General features: G+C 33.8%; 1 protein-coding gene across 2 annotated transcripts in view; it reads left to right on the forward strand.

Annotated features, from left to right (window-relative positions):
• Window positions 1-19,066, forward strand: part of CSMD3 (CUB and Sushi multiple domains 3) — a 1,383,361-nt gene that overhangs the window by 1,340,707 nt on the left and 23,588 nt on the right. For both annotated transcript variants that reach the window (XM_069601113.1, XM_069601114.1), the window contains 5 exons: window positions 546-719; window positions 4,614-4,787; window positions 7,076-7,149; window positions 15,668-15,779; window positions 17,993-18,172. In XM_069601113.1, the coding sequence (XP_069457214.1) occupies window positions 546-719; window positions 4,614-4,787; window positions 7,076-7,149; window positions 15,668-15,779; window positions 17,993-18,172 (714 nt within the window). The remainder of the gene's footprint in view (window positions 1-545; window positions 720-4,613; window positions 4,788-7,075; window positions 7,150-15,667; window positions 15,780-17,992; window positions 18,173-19,066) is intronic.

Below are 19,066 nucleotides of genomic sequence, written 5' to 3' on the forward strand. Positions count from 1 at the left end.
AATGAATGATTAAAAATTTTATAATGGATTTAGAACCTTACAATAAGATTTAGCATATGAATCTAAGTGGTTAATAGAACTAATTTAGATATTTTAATGACATACATGGTCTGTGTTTCAAAAATGTCACAGATTTACTTCCAGGTTCCTTGCTACAGTGTGACTCTATATATAGCCAAACACAGCTCTTCAGTCTGTCTAAAGGTTGCTGGAAATAATTTTATATAAAACTAATCATTTATCAGTTGCAGTATACTGGATAGGAGGTCACCCTCTTTTTCCTTTCTTTCAATGTCAGGAAGCTTGTTATTTTGTAAGAGAATCTCTGAGAACCAGTAGCCATTATGTTGCCAAGAAGTAGTCTCATCCTAGAGGAATTAATTCCAGGGATGTTTCAGGAATACTACCAGGAGAATAAAACATGTCACACCATATTGTCCTCCAAAAGGTTAAATTAGCACATATGCTTCTTCTAATGATATTTATTTCTGTTAACACCAGGATATTTCAACAGCTGTGTCTAATCGTTTTTAATGTAATTGCAGCTGTTACCTGCCCAACTCCTCCCCAGATCTCTAATGGAAGGTTGGAAGGAACAAATTTTGACTGGGGCTTTAGTATTAGCTACATCTGTTCTCCAGGCTATGAACTGTCCTTCCCTGCCGTTTTGACCTGTGTAGGGAATGGTACCTGGAGTGGGGAAGTACCACAATGCTTACGTAAGTATAATTTCCATACTAAAAATTATATTTTTCTACTTTCACTCTCTTAGAGCTACTTTACTGAGATTAGAACTGTTATGTATTTTTTTTTTGCAGATTTTGCTAGAACAAAAATGAGATTGCTAAGCTCTTTCCCATGCATAATTAAAATTCAGTTAAAAATAGTATTTACTAGTGTAGCTATTTCTTATGTAATGCAACCATTATATTCCTTCTGTTCTGACTAAATTTTAGACCAAACTGCTTTTTGTGCAAAATACACTATACATTTTACTTATCTTGTTTTTTGGGTGATGTCCTCTACTCAGGTTTGTGTTCCTCGAAGGCAAATATTCTTGTTTCTTTCACATTTGTACCCTAGTATGTAGTATAATACTTGGCAGATATTAAACTTAGAAGGCTATGGTAATTAAAATATTGCAGCATTGGTGCTGGCATAGACAGTAAACCAGTGTTAGAGAATAGAGAGTATAAACCATGTATCGATACTTAATGTATTATGGAACAAATCAGGGGGAAGAATGGACATTTCAGTTAATGCAATAAGGTAGTTCATATACACACACACACACACACACACACACTCACACAGTCTTTATCTTACACTAAATAACAAATCAATGTCAAATTCATTAGAGAATTAAATATAAAAGTTTTAAAGATTATAAGACTACCTAAATGAACTTGCAGTAAAAAAAGATATCTTAAAATGAAATATAAGAGCTCTACCTGTAACTGAAAATTGGAAAAAATAAACTACATTTAAAATCGTAAACAGGATAGTTTATTTGAAGAGCTTTCTATTAAGTGATTGCAAATACTAGGCAGGGAATACCCCATTTGCTGGCCCATCAGATCATTCGTATCACATTTGCTGCAGAGAGTATGCTAACCAGTTTTATTTAGCATGAGAGATAAAACGAGTGTACTTCAGCAGTTGTGATCTATTAGACTGAAATTTATGCAACATCTAAACAAGCTCTTTCTAGGTAACATGATTTACTAGAATAGTGTGTTCCAAGCCTCAAGGTTGATGTCACACAAATTGACCCTTGAAATTCTGATTCATGCTAACAATCATCTAAGAATAGACCAATGGGTTCTAAGTGAGACTATACTATATATTAGTAACTATTCAATAGTTACTTCAGAATAGGTAGACACAAGAGAATATTACAGAACTGAGTTTATGGTAAACTTTGTTTGGTGTGAGTGAAAAAATCTTAAGTTTCTCAACATAATGTTTTATTTTGGGATCTATTAAAACACAAATACTAATAAAATACCATAGACATTTAAATTGTAATAGATATCCAGATATAATAAGGCTGACCTTGACCCAGTTACTTTACATACACATAGCAGAACTCTTGGGTAGGTATGTTTAGTTATGACATTTTAATAGATAATGACACCTGAGTTCAGAGAAACAGATCAAATTGTACAGACACTGGGTAACTCTGCCACTTACGGACCAGCTGCTCTATTTCGTGGCCTAAAGTCTTTGACGTAAACATCCTATCTGATCTTCCTAGGTTTTTCTATTATGTATCTTCCTAGGTTGTTCTATTGTGTGTGTTTCTTTATATAAATGATGGATCCTTTTAAAATTAGAGAAATTAACAAAATATTAAATATGAAGGACTCTCACTGTAAATAACTGTTTTGTTGGTTCCTATTAAACAAAGTCAAAGTAACCTAAGAACATTTTTGAACTAGAAAACGGTTTCAAAGCTTCCTTGAGGCCTTCTCAATGGGCCTTACAGATGCTAATAAGAGCAATTAAGAATAGCAACCAAAAATGTGGAGAAAAATAAAAAAGGCCTATATATCATTTCAATGAGGTTAAAAAAAATTTTTTAAGAAGATTTTACCACAAATAAAAAAAATAAAAAACTCTTTGTGTGATTATTTAGAATGGGATAAATAAGATAGACATTTATGTAATTAAAACAAGATTTGATATTACTGCACTACCTAAAGTTGGCTTTCCAGGTAGCTCAGACTATAAAGAATCTGCCTACCAATGCAGGAAACCCAGGTTTGACCCTTGCTTCAGAAAGATCCCCTGGAGAAAAGAATGGCAACCCACTCCAGTATTCTTGCTTGGAGAATACCGTGGGCAGAGGAACCAAGCAGGCTACAGTCCATGTGGTCACAAAGAGCTGGACAGGACTGAGTGGCTTCAAGGTCTATTACTAGTAAATGGCAGAGTATGAATTCCAATTCAGAGAAGGTTGACTTAAGAGACAATTCTCCTATCCATTGAAGAGTCACATTCAATCATTTTAGGTATTTAATGAAGAGGAAAATCTTTTCTCTTTATTTCTGTTCAAGCTATGACTTTTTATCCTAAAGTTTGTATCAATGTAAACTGAAGCCTTTTGAAAGTAAACCCTGTGTCTTAAGTTTCTAGCCAAACACCGATAGTTATTTGGTTTAGTACATGAAAATATAAAGATAGAAAATAGATGGAATGATATGGGGGATGCGAGAGAAAGATTGAGAAGTTTATGTGGTTACATTTCTCCTCCTTTTTTTGTTGTTGAATGACTCAGCAGAAATATGAATGAGAAACACTTCAGAAGTAGGTTATAAAATAATTACAAAATAACTGATAGAAATGAAATTTATTTAAACACAGCTAAAATCATAAATTACATGTTATTTATTTTTTACTACAATTTTAAAATTCAAAATATGCTATATGTGCCTTGCCTGGATATCTATTGGCTCTGAAGTCATCTGATCTCATCCTGTACTACACTTCTGCTCCAGCCTCAATGTCCTTGTTCTTCCTCTAGCATGCTAGATTTGACCCAGCACAGGGCTCTGGCAATGCTGTTTCCTCTCTCTGTAATGTTCTGTCTTGAGATATAAACGGAGTAAATTTTTTTTTTCCCCTCCAAAACTTTTCTCAGTGAGAGACAGCCTAGCTACCTTATTAAAGTCTGCTGCTACTCTTCACCATCTGTCACATCCACAGTACAGTCCTGATCTCCTTCTCCCACACTGTTTTTCCTCATGGAGCTTGTTATCTTCCCACATACTATCATTTTTACTTATTTATTATGTTTGCTCTTTGCTTTCTTCACAAAAGCATAAACTTCACAAGTGCAGGAACCTTAGTCTGTTTATCAATCAGTGCAAGCACCTAAAGTTACTAAGAATAGTGTCTGTTTTTAGTACTTTAAAAATATGTGTTGAATGGAGTCATCTAATCTATTTGCTTAGAACTGCTGTCAAGTTTCTCTCTTCAATGGCTGCAGAATGTTGAGATTGTTTTTGCATGAATTTGGATTCTAATGACTGACCTTCTTTTCTCTTTAAAAAACACTCAGACCCATCGCACCCACCCACCACTACCACTACACATGCACTATATTTTGAAGAGGGAGACAGCAGGATACTAGGATACATGACACAGGTGTTCAACAGAGCACATATCTATGAAACAAGTACCTGCATCTTTTATATACATTGCAAAATATAGAGCAATCTGCAAGGTACATCCTAGGCTATTATGGGTTGTTTGTTTCTGATAGAGCTATTTGTGAATCGTATCCTTTTCAAGAATACACTCCAATTTTGTATCCTACATGTACAAATATGTGGTTTGATTTTGGTCAATATCAAATTTAAAAAAAAAACCTATAACTGTTATGCTGGTCTACTAGGTGGAAAAATTTTCTTAAAAAAATAATATTATGCTGAGTTGAATATTAAGCATTTATTCATGTAGACAAAAGCTAAAAGTATTTTCATTGGGATAGATTAACATGGATTCCATGTCACTTTAGTGCAGTATTCCAATTATTTTTATTACTTTTCTAAACTGTTAACTCTGATGAATTTAAATCATTGTACAATTGTCTCTCTTTTCACTTACAGCAAAATTTTGTGGTGACCCTGGTATACCTGCCCAAGGAAAAAGAGAAGGCAAAAGCTTTATATACCAGTCAGAGGTTTCATTCAGCTGCAATTCTCCTTTCATATTAGTGGGATCTAGCACCAGAATATGTCAAGCAGATGGCACTTGGAGTGGTTCATCACCTCACTGCATAGGTAATATTAATGAAAGATAAGACAGTGCTCAGTAATTTTGCAATTAATAGCTAGTAATGACATTTAATGATTTACTTTATCCTATAAATTATAGTTGGCTAAATGTGAAAACGGAGAAGGCAATGGCACCCTACTCCAGTACTCTTGCCTAGAAAATCCCGTGGATGGAGGAGCCTGGTGGGCTGCAGTCCATGGAGTCTCTAACAGTCGGACATGACTTCACTTTCACTTTTCACTTTCATGCATTAGAGAAGGAAATGGCAACCCACTCCAATGTTCTTGCCTGGAGAATCCGAGGGACGGGGGAGCCTGGTGGGCTGGCGTCTATGGGGTCGGGTCACACAGAGTCGGACACTACTGAAGCGACTTAGCAGCAGCAGCAGCAGCAAATATGAAAAACAAAAATGTAAAATATAGAAGCCATTGTAAGGCATTGAAAATTAATATTATTAAACATTTATTACTTTGGTACTTTTGAAATAGTTTTCCTGTTTACCGGTTTAAAAAAAAAAAAGTGGAAAGCTTCCATATTAATATCATGAAGCACTATTTGTATCAGTTCAGTTAAGTTGCTCAGTCGTATCCGACTCTTTGCAGTTATTAAAGCATACTCAAATGAAATTAAACTTGCTTCAAAAATATTACAAAGGTATATTGATTTCAAATGGTTCTAAGTACATTGCTCTAATCCTAGGTTTTTGTGTGTTTTTATTGTCTTATTTTTTTTCATTCAAATATAGTTGAGGTACAAAATTATATGTTACAGGTGTTTAGTATAGTGAATCACAATTTTTAAAGGTTATACTCATGTGCAATTATAAAATATTAGCTCTATTTCCCATATTGTGCAGTGTATCCACTTACTTTATTTTATGCATAATGGTTTGCACCTCTTAATTCCCTACACCTCTTTTGCCTCTCCCTCCTTCCCTCTTTCCACTGGTAACCGCTAGATTGTCTTCTACATCTGTGAGTTTGCTTCTTTTTTGTTATATTTACCTTTTTTTTTAGAATCCACATATAAGTGGTATCATTTCGCTCAGCATGATACCCTCCAACTCCATCCATATTGCTACAAATGGCAAATTTGCATTCATATGTATGTATATCACATCTTATTTATCCATTCATCTGTTGGTCACTTCCATATCTTGGCAATTTTAAATAATGTTGCTATGAACATCTTTTCAAATTAGTGCTTTAGTTTGTAGGGTGTATATACCCAGGACTGAAATTGCTGAGTCAGAGGGTAGTATTATTCTTAGTTTTTTGAGAAACATTCATACTCTTTTCAACAGCAGCTGTACCAATTTATAGTCACACCAATACTGTATTGAGGGTTCCTTTTTCTCCTAAAATTAAATTGCACATTGAGTAAACTTATGAAAAATTCTGTCATACAAGCTAGCCAACTCAGAGGCTATCAGCGCTACCGTTTTTATGTTTGACCCTCTTATAGGCATCAGTGAAAATGCAAATACCTAAGTCTTGTTTCTAGAAAATAAATTATTTCTTAAATGGACTATTGCCTTCAGTTCAGTTCAGTTGCTCAGTCGTGTCCAACTCTTTGCGACTCCAAGAATCGCAGCATGCCAGGCATCCCTGTCCATCACCAACTCCCGGAGTTCACTCAGACTCACGTCCATCGAGTCATGATGCCATCCAACCATCTCATCCTCTGTCGTCCCCTTCTCCTCCTGCCCCCAATCCCTCCCAGCATCAGAGTCTTTTTCAATGAGTCAACTCTTCGCATGAGGTGGCCAAAGTACTGGAGTTTCAGCTTTAGCATCATACCTTCCAAAGAACACCCAGGGCTGATCTCCTTTAGAATGGACTGGTTGGATCTCCTTGCAGTCCAAGGGACTCTCAAGAGTCTTCTCCAACACCACAGTTCAAAAGCATCAATTCTTCGGCGCTCAGCTTTCTTCACAGTCTAACTCTCACATCCATACATGACCACTGGAAAAACCATAGCCTTGTCTAGACAGACTTTTGTTGGCAAAATAATGTCTCTGCTTTTCAATATGCTATCTAGGTTATATATTAGAAGGGTTCAAAGCTCATGGATTGCATAATTTGTGTAAACTGCTGTATACCTGAATTTAAGTTTCTGTTCATGGAGATATTTATTAGGTTTTTTTTTGTTTATTATTACCAGGACCCTTTCATGAAACCCTAGATCTCTTAAAATTATTTTATATAGGATAAATATACATTTGAATAAACCTATATGTTTTAAAGGAATATTACACTTTGTTTTAAGAAAAAGAATATTTTCTTTATTTTAGAACCCACCCGTACGTCATGTGACAACCCAGGCGTGCCACGTCATGGATCTCAGAACAATACATTTGGATTTCAAGTAGGTACTTTGTTATTATTTTTTCATATTTTATTGAGATATATAACTGGTATATATTAGTATATAAATTTAAAGTGTCCAGTGCAATGGTGTGACATATATACTGGGAATGATTCCTGCAGTTATATTAGTTGTCATCCATTTCTCATACAGATACAGTTAAAAAAGCAAAAGAGAAAAAAATTCCTTGTGATGATTATTAGGACCTATTCTCTTAAGAACTTTCCTGTATATAATACAACAGTGTTATGTATACTCATCATTATTGTATATTACATATCTAGTACTTATTGCTCTTATAACTATAAGTTTGTACCTTTTGATTACCTTCCTTCAATTCTCCACCATCCCCCCGACCCCCACTGTTTTGATAACTACAGATCTGATCTCTTTTTAGGCGAGTTTGGATTTATATTGTTGTTGTCATTGTTTATTTTTTTAGATTCCACATGTAAGTGAGATCATATTGTATTTGCCTTTTTCTTGCCTAAGTTATTCATCAAGCATGTACTTTAAATAAATACTTTTATTTAATATAAAACTAGATCAAAAGGCTTATTTTGTTCAGTACACAGATCCTGTTAATGCAGGTAGAAAAAGAGTCATGCTTATATCTGCATTCATAAACATATTTTTAAAAAGGGAACATATATGCCTCAAGATATAGCCTGACTCACCATGAGTATAAAGTAAGAGAAAAATTGGAGAGACCTGTGAGCATAGAAAAATCTATAGGCACTAGCTGGTAGGTAAGAGAAATATTAAGTGAGGGAGTAAATGAGTGAAATCTACAGGAAATATGGAGACAGTGAGGAAAAGTGTAGATGAAAGAGGTTTAAAGAGAAACTTCTGAGTCAGAGTTACCAAATACATAAAAATGTGGTTATTCAGTAAGGCAATAAGACTAAAAGATTTTTTTCTTATTTTATATATATATATATATATATATATATATATATATATAATATTAAAATAATTTTAAACATATCATTGATGTGGAATATTTCTGAAAAAAGAATTTAACCATAACCTATTATTCCACAACACATATTTGGATTGTTAGAGTACTTTAACATGTCCAATTGTATGTGGCTGACATTCTTTTCTCTCTTATTCCAGTTTAGATTTTCTGTAGAGATTCAGGAAGATTTTCATTATAGGGGCCATAGGAGAGCCAAAGTGCATACTGATTTCAAAAGAAAATAGCCAATTTACACGTTACCCAATTGCCTTGTGTCACAGGGTTTTCTAAATTGTTCTGTTTTCTGTGAAATTCAGTGTGAACCTGAAGAACATGTATTTCTAAAGGAAGTGCTCATCAAAGGTGCCATATTTCTGTTGCTAAAAATAGTTATCATTTATCTACAGTTCAGGCACAGTATGAACATTGATTTGATAGCTTTTCCAATTCTTCCTGTTTGCCTCAGGCCTGTCTAGGTAATACAAAAGTGTAAAGAAGTGTCTTGGTCTCTATTATGTTGATGTTTTCAAAAAACTTTATAGATTCATATCTCCATAAAATGCTTTATCAACTGATCGAGATCTTGAAAAATAAGCAACTAGCTAAACAGCATTAACCTTCATCATATAAGCCAATAAACTGAAACAAAACAAAGCAAGTCAATGGCAGTATTTTTATAGAATACAGAATTTCAATGTTAGTGTCTATACACTTAATCAGATAATTTTCTAAAGAGTCTGGGTCCTTTTTTAGTAAATACCCTTTGAAATAATGGAAATGAATAGAATTGAGTTTAGAATAGTCACCCATTAAAATGAATAGAATCATTCACTCTGCATTTTAAGAATTCTATTATAATCAGTGAAAAATATTATCACAAAGTTAAACTATTATTTAGATATTAAACATATTAGATCATTATATTCTATCTAGATAAGTATGAATAGGCTAGATATAAGATATGTTAAAATCTAATATGTATATTTATATTAATCTTTATGAAAATTAGAAATGAAATACTGAGTATGTTAAATTATAGATGTCAACTTTCTTACATGTTTATAGCAGATATATGTGTTCATCTGTATGTATACTTATTATATACATTTATATGTAAATTATGTTTACTAAACCTATGTAGAGCTAACAAAATTAAAATGTTATGTAATTCTAACTAATAACAATTTATTGGTGGATTCCAAATAAATATGATCTTATATAACTAGAAAAGGCATAGCTAGCAGTTGAGGTAAACCCTTCTTTACAAGAGGAATTCTTTGAAGCAGCTTAAAACTAAAGACATTACAAGCCATGTGTGGGTTTGTCCCAGGCCACAAGAAAAGAGATCTGGGTGAGACTCATCAAGCCTAAAATCTAGGAACTGGACAACAGTACTAAGTCTCTTCAATTACTCTGCATTTATATACTTCATTTTCTTTCTCTGTAGATTGGCCATATGGCAAAAGGTATATCATTTCTATTTACATCTCAGTCACATACAGCAAGATTGTCTTGATCTCAGTTTCAGATATCCAGAGACAGAATCAAAGTGTTAACAACTGTTGTATCTATCTCTGGTCTGATCTAGTGACCAGTAGTGAGTCAAATAAAATCATAGCTGTGATTAGCCCACTTCTGGGAGGGACAGGAGAAAAGGGATAGTTATGAATTGCAGAAGCACTCTGCATTTCTTAATTTTATTTTTAATATGTTTATTTGTTCATTCTCCTTTTCTATAAAGATTTATGTAGTAGCTTTTTGAACATTGATATAATTATTAAAATATAAGAATATATCTCCTGTTGTTAGGGATGACAAACACTCTAGCATTAGAAAAAAAAAGTATTTAAAGTAATTTCTCTTTTTATCTAAAATATTGTCACTTGGAACAAGTTTAACTAGTAAGGAAAGTTGCTGTCAAAATGATTAATGCAATGTCCAGATTAATTATGGAGGAAATACCAAACACAAATATTTCGCTAACTGCTTATTACTCTAAATTGAGCTCTGGTGTTTAGAAGACATACTGATTTAGGACTTGTTATATAAAGGTATTATAAATATAAAATATTTTTAACTTGACTTTTAGATATTTAATTCTAAGTTATTTAACACTTGGATATTTAACCCTACCAAAATATCCTTGATGAAAAGCTCTGTCTTGACTACAGAGACTAAAAAGCATCCATGATTGAGGAGTAGGGAGACAGAAATAATCAACTAAAGACAACATGATCAATTATTTGTGATCATCCAAGATTGGCTATAAAGTAATGCTAGAAGTGGATAAATAGATAAAGGCAAGCCATATTGAAGAACTTTGAATTTTTGGTTGTTTTTTGGTCTGGGTGTTTTTTGGGCCATTCCTTGCAGCATGTGGAAGAGTTCCCTGATCAGGGATGGAACCCGAACTCTCGGCAGTGAGAGTGAGGAGTCCTAACCACTGGACCACCAGGGAGTTCCCTGCATCTCTATAAAGAAATATAGGTTCTGTTGAGTTGCCTCTGAAACTTGCCTTTCTTACATTTGTTTACTTTATGTAATGACCCCTACAAAATATGTGGAAGTATGGTTTTTGGATTAAATGACTTTTTCAAAATAAAAAAACAAAATAACAATTATATATGAATTCCAGTTTGTAATTGAAAGAAGTACATAAGTACATTGAATGTTACATAGTGTTTTGTTACATTAAATGGTGGATATCATAACATGAATTTTAAAACAAAAAAGTAAAATTAAAATTTTAAAATTAAAATATTCTGATTATTTTTAATTAAAATTCTTAAAACACCTTAATTCAGTTTTTCTCAGGGCCCAAAATTGATGCTCAGTCAGTGAAAATCCCTTGCATCTTAAGCATCTTAAGCATATGTGTTATCCTTTTGTTTTTATTACTTTGCCTTTCTACTTCAATTTTGTTAATTTTAATTTATCAAAATTTTATTAGAAGCTGCCTCAATTTTCCTTGGGCAAAATGTTTAATAGAACTATAAAAATACCAAAAAACACCAATATACAACATTTAAAAGAGGGAATAAAGACTTAAAGAAGATAAGTCATACTTACTAATTAGATATATCATGATTTTTAATGCATTTGCAGACAGCATACTAATTTGAGACAATTTAAAGAAAATTTTATTTAAACATTAACTGCGATTAAAATGATATGGGTTTTTAAAATTCTTGATATAAGAATAATTTTTAAAATTAATTTTCACATTATATATAATTCCTCATACACATAACACTTCTGTTAGTAAATATTGGTAGGAAAATTGTACATAAATTATTTTACAAGAATTTTCAGAATTATATAATGGAAAATTTTATGATACTACTATTTTTCTACAAATATTCAAATTATGTTAGAAATTATTTATAGTCAGAAAGGAATTTACATGGCAAGTTGGAAAAGGATGCAGAGATATGTAAAATGTACAATTAAGTGGATTGATCACTGGCAAAATTATTAATTCAGTAATATTTAGAAAACATTTTATAATATGTTTAGAGCATTTTGAAATATTTAGATTTTTTTTTTTTTTTTTTTTGGTTGGCTGCACTGTGGCTTGCCAGATCCTAATTCCCCACCCAGGGATCAAACCCATGTCATCTACACTGACAGTATGGAATAATAACCAATGGACCTCCAGGGAAGTCTCTAGAGAATATTTTGATGATTGATTTGAGTGTAAAAAATTCTGAATAAAAATCAGTTTCTAAATTTGTATAACTCTAGATCTATAAATATTTGGTATAGATATTTGTGGGGCTTCCCTGGTGACGCATTTGGTAAAGAATCCACCTGCAATACAGGAGACCACGGTTTGATCCCTGGATCGAGAAAATCCCCTGGAGGAGGAAATGGCTACCCACTCCAATATTTTTGCCTGGGAAATCCCATTGACAGAGGAGCCTAGGCTACGGTCTATGGATTCCAAGAGTCAGACAGGACTTAGCAACTAAACCGCCACTACCAGATATTTGTGAATTTGACAAAAATTTTACTATTTAAATGTGTTAATGATGTATGGAAAAACTTTAGACTTTAGTTCTATGGTATCTGGTTAATATATAAATCAGTATTTATTATGACTTCAGAAAAGATTACAGATGTTAGGGAAAAGTCTTACAAGTTAAAAAAAAATGTATGTAATCCATCATGTTTCTCATTCCTTACTAATATAAAGGTTTCTGAAATAACCCAAATGTACTTTTCAAAGAACAAATAATGATTTAACTTTACTAAATTATGGAAAGGATATCACTGCATTTTAAGAAACTGATAGACATGTTAAACCTTTTTAAGTAGTCAAATAATTTTATACTAAATCATTAGTCACCATCCCTTTAGTTGGTGCAACATTTTTAAGACACTTTCCTAAGCTCTTTATATATGATGGTGAATAGCATAGAACTTTTGGCTAAGAGAAGCTGTTTTGGTGTATGGGTCAAATGGAATAGATTATTTTATAGGGTAGGTTGATAACACTGATAAAAATGAAAGGAGCTATGGAAGCACAAAAGAGACAGTTTTCCTGATCTGTTTACTGCAAGGAGAGCTTTCTAGAAACTTTATCTGAGCTAAATCTTTTAGGGTAAGATCTAAGAAAAAATTAGTTGGGAAATACATTCCATGTGGGAGGGACAGTGTCAAAATATGCATGCATTATGGGAACTGCAAAAGTTCAATATTATACAAGCACAATCTGAGTAAAAGTAAGTGGTCAATGGTGATGCTAGAGAGATGGCTAGTGATCAGGTTACGGAGGCTTTTATCAGCCAAGTTAGCATGGTGTAGCTTTATCTTATGAGGGATAAGCCAGTAAAGATTTTAAAAAGGATAGTGTTAAAGTGGAACTTTCATGTTGAACAATCACTCTAACTTCCGAGTGAAAAATAAATTTAATGTGGTCAAGATTAGAGAAGTGGAGACAGGAAGTGATTATAATAATTGGCTATAATAATAATTTTCAAAGTTTGGTCCTTGATCTGCAGCAGCAATATTGCCTAGGAACTTGGAAATGTGGATTTGGGAATCTCCCCCAGACTTACTTAGTCAGAATTCCTGAGGGAGGCTCAGCTAGCTTTATTTGGAAAAGTCCTTCTGGTGATTAAGATATCTGCTAAAGTTGGAGAATCATTGAGAAACAATGTCAAGGACTGAAATAAGTTGTATATGTGGAGAAAAGGGAAGGGGATGGTTTCAGAAAGATTTAGGAAGTAAAATGGTAGATTAAGAGGGGAGATTTATGGGTAAAGGGTGGCCATTAACTGAGATTCAGCTAAAAGTATTATTGCTGGGTTGATTGAGGTGATGGGTTTTGGAGAGCTGGTCTTACAAAAGAACAAAATTGCCAAGTCTATATGATCAGGTGTATAAATCACACAAGGAAGTAAAAAATCTGTAGTACCACATTGCACAACTTCAGGGAGTGTGAATGGCATGCTCTGGAGCATAATTTGAAGAATTTGGTGTCTCAGTGGTAAAGAATCAACATGCCAACGCAGGTTTAATCCCTGGGTCAGGAAGATCCCCTGGAGAAGGAAATGGTAATTTACTCCAGTATTCTTCTGGGGAATTCTATGGACATAGGAATCTGGTGGGCTATAGTCCATAGCGTCAGTCACAAAGAGTCAGACATGACTGAGCAACTTAGCACATATTGAATACAGCATGAAAGTGCTCCCTGGAGTAGAGCAGTGTAGTAGCACTGGACAAAATCAGGCTTTAAGAGAGTAAGAAATTTCCTGGATGCAGAGATGAGGCTGTAATGGAAGACATATATGAGAAAACTGGAAGGATAAAGGTTGTTATGAGAATGACTATTGGAACTGAATGTTTTGGTCGTAGCATAATTCTTGCTAATAACAAGAATATGAAGACCAGTATATAGCTGGTCTCAATGTGAAAAGCCTTAAGGCAAAAATTGAACATTTTCAGACTCCATATAGTGGGGAAGGCTGAAGTGCCAGACTCTTATAATCCTTATCTTCTCCTCTGTCTCTAACCCCTTAATAAATTCTGGTAATTTTCTCCCTGTCATATATTTTAAGTAAACAATCTCCTTTATACGTCTGTTGCCACAAGTTGGTCAAACTTTATCCACTCAAATCTAAAATGGCAACACAACCTTCATAATTAGAATTACTGTTCATCATTCTTCTGTTTTGTGGTTTCCCCATACAGTGGCTAGTTTAGTTTTTCAAAAATATTTTCTACAGAAATTTTAGTTGCTCTGAAAGCTTTAGCAATTTTATGTTTTTATTTGAGAGATTCAAACACTATAGCCTGCTATTTGAGATTCTTCAGAAACTGATTATATCTCTGTTCTAATAATTATTGCTGGAATTTATTTAAAGTTTATGTCCCATGCCCATATGGAGTGATATTCTATTTTATTTAATCCTTATATCTCAAGATAGATAATATCATCTTTACTTTTATATAGGGAATTAAGTTTCAAAGAGGAGATATAACTTATTCAAGTAAGATCAGATTCAAAGTTAAAGCCAAGTATACATGCCTCTGGGGTCTATTTTATTTTTCACCTGTATCTCTTTGTTTACCACTTTTTTTCCCAAATCCCCAGTTCACTGTGTAAATTATCTATGTTAACTAACCAAAAGTCCTCTTTTTTCCTCAACTATTAATATCATGGTATATGTTTTAACCACTATATATTTTCTCATAATATTCTTATCTTTTCTACTATTATATCAGTTGTTTTCAAACTTCAGTGTTCATTAAAATCTCTTGGAGGACTTGTTAAATCACAGATAACTGGTTGCTAAGGTTCCAGAGTTGTTATTTCTGACAAGTTCCTAGGTGATGCTGAGGTTACTGGTCTGGGACCCCACCTTGAAAAACTTTGTTCTATATATTTGTACAAATTGAATATCTCTTAAAAGATCCCCTGGAGGAGGGAATAGCAACCCACTCCAGTATTCTTAACCTGGAGAATCCCATGGATGGAGGAGCCTAGCGAGTCCATGGAGTCGCAAAGAGTCAGACACGACTGAGCGACTAATACTAAAAGCTTAGTGCAAATAACGTCTTCCCATTGTATTTTTCTGTTACCAATACAGTCCAGTAAACACCTTCATGTCTAATCTCATATTGCATTTACTGTCTTCCGTATTCATTTGCCTCTTATGTTGATAGTTATCTTTATTTCTGCATGTCTTTGTCCATCTTCATGTATATATCTTTATTTGACTCTTTGTCTCTTATGTTTATATATAACTTATCGACCTTTTGGTATCTTATAAATTTTCTTCAAATTACAATGGCAAAAAGTTTGACTTCTATGTATACATTGTATTCAAGCATTTGATGCTGTTTGTACACAGAGATCTAAGTTACTTTTTGTCTTTGGTCTTTTTTTCCCCCATTTTTACTTTAAATCACATTTCAGTTTTCTTCCAACCTCTACCATTCAGAATTTCTTTTGAAAGCATTTTTCATCCATTTTTTTTTTTCTTTTTTGTGTCTGTTGCTGCATTTGAAGTTACACTGGAACATTTGTTTTTTGTCTGTAATTTACTTTAGGTGGGAAGTGTTGTGCAGTTCCACTGCAAAAAAGGACATCTTCTTCAAGGGTCTACAACACGGACTTGCCTTCCTGACCTCACTTGGAGTGGAATTCAGCCTGAGTGCATACGTAAGTATAAGAAATTATACTTATAAAGGATAAGACTTTATATACATTATTTTCCAAGTGTGAAAATAAATTTATGTCCATGTAAATGGTGAGTCACATTATTTCTAGGTTATTATAAAATATAATTCACATATATAGTGTTATTACTATAGCATAACCCCATGCCTGGTGAGGAGCATTGTTTTCCAAGAATTCAGAAGGCACAGGGAACAGTTTCGTTCTTTTTGAGAAGCTCTTGTAACTGTGTTCAGTTTGGTCACATGGTAATTTTAGATAATGATGATTTTGTGGTTCATAGAAATGACCTATGTCTCTGAAGTACTGTGAGATATAGGAGGCTCCAACACAGTAGTGACTCAGTCTTTTTTCACTTTTTTGTTAAACTCTGAGAACCGGAGTAAAGCTAGAAACATCCATGAAAAGAAATGTGCATGTATACCTTAACCAAATCATTGAATATTGCTTAGGATTTCCTTAAGCTTCTAAATGTGCACTGACCATAAGTTGGAGGAACTGTAAACCATCTTTTTTGAATTATAGTTAGAAATAAATTTTAGCTGGTGAGTTATCCTTTTCTCCCCCCACCCCTTACTTCCTCATTTCAATCTCTTCCTCCACCTTTTTTGGGTGGAGAGAAAAATAAAGAGTAAGCAGGAAAAGAAATACTCATCAGAAAGACATCTAGCTTTTAAGATTTCCTGAAGTCCAAATAAGTCCTGCAAATTTACTCTGTCCCTGTCAGAATCACCCAAATAATAATGGGGGCTCATGTGGATCCACAGTTTACTGAAAAGCAGAACACTCCACTGAGAAGTCATGTCACATGCCTGGCTGGCTTATACTTAAATACAGCAAAATTCCCTAAAAGAGAATTCCTTAGAGTGTGTACGTACTTTAGAACAGCTGTGTGGGATGTGACTAGACCTTTCATAGTAAACCAAGATTCTTTGGAGACCTGCACTTGGCATATTATGATTTAAATAAAATTAAGTAGCTTCTGTTACTGCAGAGCATATCAGAATTTCTAACATGTGCATAATTAGGGTTAAGAATATGGCAGAAACAGACCATTTGTGTTTATTTCCCCAATGAGAATGAACTTTTATTAACTAAGTTATATTAAATATAAGCCATATAACATTATTTTTACATGTGTTAAAATATTAGATATTATTTATAGTTTAGTTGTTTCTCTACTAAGAAAAAAATGCAAAAATTATTTTCCAAACAAATTTGTCCACAGAACATTCTTTCTCAGACAGGGTCTATATTCATGAACACATGATTAGATATGTCTTGTTTAGCAGGAGGATTCTTCATAGCATCTCTTACTAAGAAGAGAGTGGTTTTCCTAAGACACAAAACAAGTAAACTGAGGGGCAGGGTCAAGTAGTGTCGTAAGTGAAATAGTGGAGTTAAGAGAGAGATTTAGTAATGGGTAAAACCATGGAGGAAAGGAGACAAAAAAATCAAATGAATGAAAAATTACTGCTAGCATATGGACCTAAAATATGACCAGAAAATGCCATGTGCAAAAAATTATTCAGTTGTACTTTCTACATTAGGAATATTAATAGCAAAGCAACATATTGAGTTGTGATTGAATTTAACTTTAGAAACATGCCTTTTAATTTAAATAAATATAATAAAGGAAAAATTACAAATTAATATTTCCTAAACTGGTACAGAAAATCTGAGTTTGACAAACTTTAAGAATTATCTTACTGCAGGAGTTAATAGATTCTTTAAAATGCTAATATATACTGACTCTCCAGAATACATCTTTTATTTTTTCTCCATTTTTTAACATCCACCAGTGTTCCAGAGATGATTGTTTAGAAAATGCTAGTCTGTGAAAACATTTACATTTACATTGATAAGCTTTCCTTGATGCATTGGAATATCTAAAGGTATACTTATATAAAGGCATTGTTGTTGTTTAGTCACTAAGTCATGTCTAACTCTTTTGCCACCCCATAAAAGAGCCAGGCTCCTCTGTCCATGGGATTTCCCAGGCAAGAATATTGGAATGGGTGGCCATCCAGGGACTGAACCTGCATCTCCTGCATTAGGCTCATTCTTTACTTCTGAGTTACCAAGGAAGCCCGTATAAAGGCGTTAACATACCTATAAAAATATATAATGATTCCAATCTCAAAATTTTATAACATGTCTATAAAAGTGAACTTTTTTTTTTTCTTTCTTTAACATAGCCCACAGCTGTAAACAGCCAGAAACTCCTGCTCATGCAAATGTGGTAGGGATGGACCTCCCATCCCATGGGTATACATTAGTTTATACCTGCCAGCCTGGCTTCTTCTTAGCTGGTGGAACAGAACATAGAGTGTGTAGATCCGATAACACCTGGACTGGAAAAGTTCCTGTTTGTGAAGGTAAGTTTTCTCTATAAAAGCTTGCAACAGAAGATTTTGTACTGTCTTGGATTTCCTCAGATATAAGAGACAAAAAAAATAATTAATTAACTTAGGAACCAAAGTAGAAGTGATGGAGTCATTTCATGCTCTGTTTTTTTCTTCTTACCTTAATTACTTTTCCTAGTTCTCTGCTCACAATAGGTGTATTAGTTTTCTAAGGCCACCATAAAAATGTACTACAATCTGGATGGCTTGAAAGAATAGAAATTTATTCTCTCACAGTTCTGAGGCCAGAAACCTAAACTCAAGGTGTCAGCAAGGCCCTGTATCCTCAAAGGGCTCTAGGGAAGAATCATTCCTTACCTCTTCCTAGCTTCCTATGGCTTCTGGCTATCCCTGGCTTTCCGTGGCTCCTAAAGGCCTCCTAAATTCTGCTTCTGTTTTCACAGGGCATTTTTTCCTATGTATCTCTGCACGTCCTCCTCACTTAGAAAAGCAGCAGTCATTGGATGTAAGGATTATCTCAGTAATATGTCACCTCAGGATTCCTACCTTTTTACATCTTCAAAAACTCTGTTTCCAAATTAGGTCATGTTCTGAGGTTCCTGGTGAGCATTAATTTGGAACATAAAATATTCAGCCCACTTCAGTAGTGAAAACTGCTCCCAGCATTCCTGAGTTTATATCCTTCTGGTAGAGTAAGTCTGGTAGAAAGCCTTTCCCAAAACTTGGTTAGGGAGGCAGTATCCAGAAGTCTCATTGTCACAGGTTTTAATATAATCAATCTCCAAATTCCTTTCTCAGTCAGGATTATATGACAGTTTGACCATATCTAGGTGCTACGTTAACCTGTGTAGCTGCTTTACTTGATCAGAACAATTTCCATCTGGACAAGATATGATGAATATACCA

This window comes from Ovis canadensis, chromosome 9 (assembly GCF_042477335.2).
Source record: "Ovis canadensis isolate MfBH-ARS-UI-01 breed Bighorn chromosome 9, ARS-UI_OviCan_v2, whole genome shotgun sequence".
NCBI lineage: Eukaryota > Metazoa > Chordata > Mammalia > Artiodactyla > Bovidae > Ovis > Ovis canadensis.